Here is a 9383-nt window from a genome sequence, read left to right as displayed (position 1 = left end):
TTTATTTATTTTTTAAAATTAATAATCGATACTTGGCGTCAAGAATCGATGCAGTAGATCACGAAAATTAGAATCACGATGCATCATCATGACGATTATTTTGCACACCCCTAGCAACTGTATCAATTTCATGTATTTATTAGTAGAAATATTATTATTAAGAAAATTATTGACTAAAGTGTAGTGCATGATAGTTCCAGAAAGGAAGGGTAGGAAAGGTGAGGTAGGAAGAATACCTGCTTCCAGCTGTAATGTTGGAAAAACTGTTAAGTCAGGAGGGATACATAAATATACATCCACAGCTAACCGTACAAGTTTATCATTTAAACATCAGAGATTCTCTGTCAGATCTTCCTCCCACTTCACACATAAAGTCACATTATGGTTTGTAGAATTAACTTTGGAAATATAGAGAGAGAGATAAACAGATGTCCAGCTGATAAATTTACTAGAGCAATTCTTTAAATATAATTAGAAATCATTATAATTATTGGAAATTCACTCTCTGCATTTGACCCACCCACTTGGTGAGCAGTGGGCTGCCATTGTGTGGCAGTTGGGAGGCAGTGTAGGATTAAGGGTTTTTCTCAGGAACCCAGCCTGGAGCCTTTGGGGACTTGCAACCTTCTCAGAGCACAAACTCACTGCTCTAACCCACTAGGCCAACACTCTCTTTATAGTTTTTGCTGAAATCTGTTTACGTTTCGAATCATTTTGTTGTCCAGAAATTGATCATTTTTCTTTCTTTCTCATCTCTTACAGGTTGCTATAAAGATCATTGACAAAACCCAGCTGAACCCTACTAGTCTAACAAAGGTTAGTTCCTTCTACGTCTTTTCTAAACTGTTATTTCAGGAAGTAGCAGAAGAAAAGAGGCTGTCCTGTCTCATTTTGTTTATCCAGCATTTGGTTCTAATTACTGAAAAACAGGACAATCATTGGAGATGTTGGGAAGAGGGCCGGGCCTACCCTTCAGAAGGAGCAGGCAGGCAGCTGATGTTGATGCAGGGGGAGGGACTCAGGAGACATGATGTAGACTGGCAGATGCTAGGGCCTGGACATGAGCTGGAGGAGACCTCTGCTCCACCTATTCTCTCTCTCTTTTGGGTAATCTCTGCCCTGAGACAGGGCTGACTCATCCTGGAACCCATGCTTTCCTCTGCCTCTGTGTGTCTCCTGTGAAACGGGGACGATGGAGGAGAACATGTTGTAGAGGTGTTCAGGTTTGGATCTGTCACTGCTTCCGTAGGAAGATGAGACATGTTGCGACAGGAAGGTCTGATCTAGGTTCCTGCTCTGTCTCCTTATTGACAGAGATGTCAAGCATGAGACCTGGATGAGACCCGGATGTGCTGGATGTCTAACACACCTGAAAGCCTAACCCCCACTCTACCATTCATCTATGTCTAACTTTCGGCTTCTCTTACTCTCTCTGGTTCTGTCTTCATCTACTTCTTCCTTAAATATGTGGAACTTTGACTGGAACATTATGGCTAAGGTGTTTCCATCCTAGCCCCCTGTTGCTCCAGTTTCTCCTTGTGCAGCTGCATATATCAGAGTTGGTAAAGCAGTCAGAACCAATCCAATGTCTTCCAGAATGTAGTCTGGTCTGAACAATCAGTATCTGAAGAAGTTTTAAATATCAAACAAACAAGACATTTAACATTGTTCCTCTTTGCTCTCAATTAAGACATTTTGGTATAGATATTCTAGCTTTAGAATCAAACTTTTTTTGCAAACCAGATACTAACTGACTGAATCTTTGCAGTGTTTTATGGTCTTCCTGATGGCCAGAGGTGTCAAGTAACAGTACAAATACTTTGTTTCCTTATTTAAATAGAAAGTTTGGCTATCTTTACTTTACTTGAATAATTATTTTTAGATCACTTTTTACTTCTACTCCTTACACTTCTTTTTGCAATTATCTCCACTTTCTACTCTCTACATTTGTTTCATTTAAGCTCATTTTCATTATGGGCTGTTGATATTTAAAAAAAAAAAAAGCCATCAAAATAATTAGTTCCATCCAGACAATAAATTTTTTTGCGGTTGGACTCGGTACTGCACTAATTTGCACCAGCATCACATACCGAAATAAATTGTTTTCAGGATGATGCAAAGGTTAATTTGATACTTTTGCCATTAGTTACATAACTAAGAAAGTTGAGTAAAAGGAAGTTATTATCCAGAATTTTAGAACAAATGTTTATTTAATAGGCAAGAACACTAACCAGTATAAGGTTTAAAGCAGCTGTACATAACATATATTTTTCCTGCGTTAATTTAAATTTTATACTTTAAATAGTTTTAAAACTGGTACTTTTACACTTTTACTTGAGTAAAAAGCTTACGTTGATACTCTAACTTCTACAAAAGTGTTTTTAAACAGTAGGACTTATATTTCTACTTGAGTAATAAACATGAATACTTTTTAAACCTCTGCTGATGGCTTGATGCTTTATATCAAAGTCACATTCAATCCCCCCCTCAGACACACATGCGTCGATAGCAGACCGATGCAACCTTCGGGTCAAGCGCCTTGCTAAGGGGATCATGAAATTGAACCTACAGTAGAAGCCATTCAAAATTTTTCCACTTTACTTGATGGGTCTTTGGCTGGTCTCCTACAATTATTTTTTAAACATCAATATTTGTACAAAAATATTCTCTCTTTCAAAATTTGTGCACATTAAGATCTAAAGAGAAGCGTCATCTCCTTGTCAGACCCTGTAATTCAGTGAAACGGTGGAGTCTGAGTAAAAAACTATTAAAAAAAAACTCCATTGGCTGGAAATTAGAGGGGATTTTGCTGGGATTTGGAGGGAAGTGGGCTGTCATTCGGCTGGCATTTGACTGGGACCGAACATTCTGAATGGCTGCTACGTGCAGCTTTTTAAATCAGTGCAGATATCAGGGTATGGATCCTGACTGATTGGAGAAGTTGTCTCTGTGGTTGTTGCTAACAGCTCTAGAGTGGAGATCTAATAAGTGTATGTCCAAATGAAAATTGTGTCCCATAACCTTTGCTAAACGTTCTTTTGTGATGGTTTTTATCAATAAATGCTGCTGTGGTGTGGGAAGCTGACCAGGATGCACCAAATATCCCAAGGTTACTGTGATGGGAATATGACTATGTGGTGATCAGTACTGGAACAGTATGATCCCAAGCCCTATTTGACATTACTGTAATGTTTAGAGTTGGTATTTCTTTAACGCAGTAGCAAATGTTTAAAAGATTCAAAGAAAGTAGAATTAAGTTGTTTCATTGTCACAGTGACAGACACAGCAAGAACAATAGAAAACATAAAAACTGAATGAGTTTCAGTGTCATTGGCTACATTTTGTCCCTGTGTGTGATTGCATTGAAAGCAAAGTAGAAAGACGGTAGCTTTGTTTACTGAAGGATCATTAATACAACCTTTACCACCCTTAGCTAACCAGCATCTGTTCAGCTCTGATTACCCTGTTTTGGGCTTTTATGGAAAGATGTAGCAATAAACTGGTTTCTGACTTCATTGGCCCTGACTGGAACACATAACCTTATAGATTATAGTTGTTGTTTTTTTATTATTATTGTGTCTCCGAGTCTAGATCAAGGTGATAATAACCTTAGGTAGTCAACTGGTTACTGTGACCCATTCTCAGCACCTTTTAGGTGCTTAAATTAGTAATAACACAGAAAAATATTCTGCATCGCTTTTCAAACTATTTGATTATGATAAAACAATGTTAGATACACCTGACGTCCAACCTGACAGAATTTAAATAGCCATTTTTGAGCCTAAATAATATTCCGAACTGGGTGAGGTGGCAGTAGCGCAGAACTGTCAGAAAGCCAGTTGGTGGAAATAGACAGCTAAACAATAAAGTCCAACTGTCTTCCAATGCCTTACTGTAAAGAGACATCTGAACCAAGCATAAGATTACCATGTTTTTGTTGGTGTTTTCAAGGTTATATGTAGAAAAACTGCAACAGCTGCTAACTGTTTTGTATGTACACTCAGTTTATTTTGCCATCCAAGGGGGGGGGGGGTCACAGATGTCATATAATTGGCCTCTATAGCTAAAACTTGCTCAGGATCTGGATCAATAGGAAATTTTAATAAGCTGTCTCTTAGCATGAGATGCACCTCTGGTAAAAATGTCCTTAACACCCTTATATGAGTTCGTAGGTAAGGAACAGCATGTGTCTGCAGCCACTGGTGTTTGTTCTGCGCTCACCTTCTTCATTTGCCCTTCTCTCTTCTTTCTTGTTTGACAAGGAGATCCAGACCAAAAGCTATCAGCAGTCACTGATGCCACCTTCTGGTTTTGGGGGGACTCTCTTGTGCTGCAAAATAATGTTAAAGAACACTTTAAAAAAAAATCCTTTCCGGATTATGATCTGGATCATCATGAAGAAAATAAAAAATATAGTTTCTTGGCATGAGGCACACATGGTAAAAATCTCAATTAAATCTGTCCATAATATTTCAAATAATCCTGCTCAAAGACAAACAAACGGCATTGAAAACAACTCTTGGAGGTGGAAATTGTAGAGGGAATATGACTCCTTTAAAAAAAGACTTCTGGAAGCACAGACAAATTAATAGAAATAAACTATAATTTCTGTGTTTTTAGACAGGAAGCCTAAAACAGATAGCTTTTGCTCTTCTTGTGTTTTTATAATTTTATTTAAATCCTTAAAGAGAGATAAGAATCAGCTTCAAAAAGGATCAATAGATGATTGTGCACTAAGGACTGATCCATGAAGCTTTCCAAGATGGTTGTGCCTTAAGGCAGCCTTTTGTTACAGCTCCAGAGAAATACACAAAATACACAGATTAGAACGCAACAAATTAGGCATCAATCCTGCATCTATGACAACTAGCGACTGCTGGAGCTTTGGTCATAAAATGTAATTTCTGGACTCTTAAATACAGCCATTCTTGACCATTTAAAAAGCCGTGGAGTGCTTCGGACGAGTGTAAACAACAAAAGGAGCAGGGTGCGCAAGGCGGTGTAAGAGGCGCTGCAGAGGTGGGCTAACAGTGAAGCTAAGTAGAAAACCTTTTTAGGCCACCTTTACATCAATCCTGCTTTCTAATATACACTCACTGGATAACAAAATGGATAATCTCTGACTCAAACAGTAACTGCTGCGCCATCATCCAGACATCCAGTTTCTGACTGTTAACCAGTGTTGCCAACTCCTCAGTAAAGACAGTAGCTATTGGCTGTGCTATAAGTCACTAGAAGTCACTGAACCTTTTTTTTTTCTTACTTTTTCTTTTTTGCCTTGTGGTCCACTAAGGAGCTTAAAAAGCATGGTAAAACATGAACATTTTGAACCATACAATTTTTTACATAACATTAACATTAACAATTTAAATGGAACAAAAAAGACTACAAAGAATCAATGACAATGTGAGCAAATAATGGCAATTATTGTTTTTTTTTTTAACTACTAAGATTTTCCTCCCCACACACAGTCTGTGCTTGCCTGCTCACAGAAAGAGTGGGTCATCATCATGTTGGTTGAGGTTCTCTATGGCAGGTTCAGTAACTGAGGGAGCTGACTCCAGCGTGATCAACCTGCGCCATCAATCCCAGCGCATGCAATCGGCTCATTTGCAGCCTGGACGCTGAGGGTAAACATGCTGTGGCTCTGACTGCAGAGCTGAGAGTGACAAGGTTGGGACGGGGGAGGAGCCCCATGGCAGAAAAGTCGCTAGATTTGTCGCTAGTTGCTTTTTTGAAAAAGAGTCGCTGGAGGGGTCTGAAAAGTTGCTAAATAAAGCAACAACGTCGCTGAGCTGGCAACACTACTGTTAACTGCCAGGAGAATTTAGTGTGGTTAGCATTACTGCTGTATATGTGCCACCCTGCGCTAATACAAAAGAGGCCAAGAAGATTCTATACCAGGCTATCTCTAAGCTCCAATCTGCACACACAAGGGCATTTTCATCATTGCTGAGGATTTTAACCGGGCTAACTGTATTCCTCATTTAGACCAACGTGAACTTTGCAACTTGAGGTGGAAACACTTTAGACCATCAACGATTCAGAGCAGCACCCCTCCCATGATCCTGAATGTGAAGAAGACGAAAAAGATAATTGTTGACTTCAGGAAGAACCGGTCTAACCACACTGGTCATCAACAGCTCAGCTGTAGAGATGGTCAACAGCACCAAATTCCTGGGGGTGCACATCACAGTCAACCTCACCTGGAATGTAAACACCCCCTCACTGGTCAAAAGGGCACAGAAGTGCTTGTACATACTGAAGAGGAGAGCCCACCTGCCCCCACCCATCCTCCCCACATTCTACAGAAGCACCATAGAGAGCGGTCTGAGCAGCTGTGTCACTGTGTGGTGTGGAGGCTGCAGCGCCTCAGACTGGAAGAAAGTCAGAAGAGTGGTGAGAACAGTAGAGAGGATCATGGGGGCTCCTCTTCCTTCCATAAAAGACATTTCCATCCCAGGGCTGCATGTCCTGAGCCTGTAACATCACCAGTGACCCCTCAACCCCCCACCATGGACTGTTCTCCCCGCTGCACTCTGAGAAGAGGCTTCACAGCATTCAATGCAGGTCCAGCAGATTTTGCAACAGTTTCTTCCAAATCGCCATCAGACTGGTGACCGGCTGAAAAAACTTTAAATTATGTCTCAGGCTCTGCATTACACTTATTCAGTTCAATTCAGTTTATTTATATAGCCCCAATTCACAACACATGTAATCTCAAGGCACTTTACAGTTATAAACACCAAACAATACTGCATATTTGCATCATATATATTAATGCTCTGAACTTCCATATTAATGCATTTTTTGACATTTTTTTTTTCTCCCACACTGTTTAAATTTGTTCACTGGTGCACTTAGTGAAATGGAAATGTTAATTTACTGTCTGGAAAGCTGTACTAAATGAAATGTATTTGTATATACAAAATTACCATAAAAGTTGTCTAATTCTATGTCTTATGGGCCATAAAACCAAAAAACATGTTTTTCCTTTTACAGAGTTCGTGGTGCTAAAATCAGCTGCAAAAATCTGTTAACTATTCTAATGTAAAACAATGAAATCAGGATCTGGATTACAAAACAACAAAATTCTGTTGTATTTACTGAATACTCTAACCCCTGAATAATTCCCCGACAGCATAAGGTCACTAGTATCAGAGGCCAAGAAGAGGAAAGGATTAGTGTCAATAAAAAAATCTAATCTGCTCTTTGGCATTGTTTGGCATTGCAAATCTGTCTTATATTTATTTAAAGCACCAACAAATAAAGAGGCTCTAAACATTTTTTTACAGTATGAGTAAGATTATGAGTAATAATTATATATGTAATGTTTCTTTGAACAAGGAGATTTTCTTTGGTTCGAAAACATTAAACAGCCCAAATCTACATAAACTTGATGCCTATAACTCTGAAGGGATGGAAAAAAATAAGGGTTTCTGCATATTATATACAACAACGAAAAAGGCGTAAAAATGCATATTGGGAAAATCTAATCAGATAATCTCTGATTCTGGAGATTACTGTGTTTCTCTCCAAGATCTGTTGATGGAATATCTCAGACATTAGATCACACTATCTACATTTTTTGTTTTCTACCACATCTGAGTAAAAACCTCCTTTTAATTCAGTTTGTTGCCATCTGCTGGATTTGAACTGCAGCCAGGATTTGCAGTTGGAGCCATATTGGCACAGAGCTCTGCACATCCACTGTAGTTTCAGGACTGCTGTGTAATCAACAGCAATGAGGGTCAGACGCTAGCTGGAGGAATCCTTAGCTGTTATTATTGTGATGAATCAGAATCCGCTTTATAGCTGGGAACTAATGCAAAGATCAAGATGATGAGATGCTTTCAGGACTACATATCCCAACATTCTTTGGAGTGCGGCGAAAAAGAGCTGGTTTTTAATACCTTTGTTGCCATGGCAACAGTTGACGTCGGGCTCTGTTAGTGAAGTCAGCTCAAAGATCCGAATGGAGTACAACAGCTTATGGTGATGATAACTGCTCCTGCTGCTTACATGAAGCCTGATGTGCAGGCTTTTGCCGCATGTCCCACACACCAGACACGGCGCTCCATTAGAGCTGCTTCAAGTTTGGCTGCACTTTGACTGATTCTGTTGTTGCCATTTTAAACCAGCTGCAGGATTTCACCACTTCTAAATGTGATCCAGTTACTTTAGGCCCAGAGATGTCTAGGAGCTGCTTCTCCTGATAAATCAGCTGAGAAGTTTTATGCCTACTGCAAAGCTTGGTTTTTAAAAGGTTATTGAAACTTTTGTTGACTAATTCGATTTGGAAAAGTGTTTCTTCTGTTCAACTTTGGGATAACAGAATTTGCACATAATTCTTATTACATAATTTAAAAAGTTTAAATTAGTTTGTGTTTCTATCTATTGTTGTGAATACACACAAAGAATTCAATGTTCTATAATCCCAGTTTTAGAGCCATGTTATCAGGTTTGTCTATGTCAACAGTGAATTGAATGGGATGTAAAAAATGAAAGCTATTGTTTCTCATGTCTCTCTCCTTCAACATGAATATTTAGGACCTGGCAGGGTTTCAAGGGAGACAAATGAGATCTGGCCTCTAAGATATATTTCCATGTTACTATATTTTATGGGTAATTTGTTAATATTTATTTTGTTGTTGTGTTGTTACTATAAATAAATATAAATAAATGACATAGATTTTGATAGTTGATGGAGGTCTGGAGGGACTTTGGAGCCACTGAGGCTTAACCTTCAATCCTAGCCTTACTCTTTGGGTTTCATCTCTTTTTTTCCCCCTCTCTTTCAGCTTTTTCGGGAAGTACGGATCATGAAAGGCTTAAATCACCCTAACATAGGTAAGGCACCTCCCGTCTCATTTATGGCATTGATTTAATATGTGCAGTATGTATGGGTGTGGCCAGCAGGTATTCTAACATGTTATTCAACCGAATGTCCTTCTGTTTTGGTCTACAGTGAAGCTGTTTGAGGTGTTAGAGACGGAAAAGACCCTTTACCTAGTGATGGAGTATGCCAGTGGAGGTGGGTAGTTTGGGCTGGGTGTTAAATGTTGGAGATGGTTGAATCCCTTGTTACAGGGTCAGGTAATAACAAACACTCAGGTAACCCTGGAACACTCTCACCACTGGCTCGAGAATAATCTGGCACTGATGACTGGTTAGAATGCTGGTTAAATAGAATGTGGATGAGTGGTCAACCATTCGCTGTTCAATAAACACAAACTACTACAGGTTAAAATAACGATATCTTTATTTCTAACAATCCAGGATTTTAGGAACCTACTATCTATACAAACACTACACACTATTAGAAAATAATTGTGAGTTAGACTAAATGAATAATTTGGAAAGAGGGGAAAAAGGGGTCTAAG

The 9383-nt window shown here is 39.1% G+C and overlaps 1 protein-coding gene across 4 annotated transcripts in view; it reads left to right on the top strand.

The window, feature by feature from the left end:
- The window catches only part of LOC107092288 (MAP/microtubule affinity-regulating kinase 4-like), a 49821-nt gene that overhangs the window by 16032 nt on the left and 24406 nt on the right, over positions 1-9383 (top strand). For all 4 annotated transcript variants that reach the window (XM_015386665.1, XM_015386664.1, XM_015386667.1 and 1 more), the window contains exons 3-5: positions 763-816; positions 8802-8850; positions 8969-9034. In XM_015386665.1, the coding sequence (XP_015242151.1) occupies positions 763-816; positions 8802-8850; positions 8969-9034 (169 nt within the window). The remainder of the gene's footprint in view (positions 1-762; positions 817-8801; positions 8851-8968; positions 9035-9383) is intronic.

This window comes from Cyprinodon variegatus, unplaced genomic scaffold, assembly GCF_000732505.1.
Source record: "Cyprinodon variegatus isolate N-32 unplaced genomic scaffold, C_variegatus-1.0 Scaffold373, whole genome shotgun sequence".
In the NCBI taxonomy this organism is placed as follows: domain Eukaryota; kingdom Metazoa; phylum Chordata; class Actinopteri; order Cyprinodontiformes; family Cyprinodontidae; genus Cyprinodon; species Cyprinodon variegatus.
Note: the sequence above shows the minus strand (reverse complement) of the source record. Positions and strands in the feature narration are given on the sequence as shown.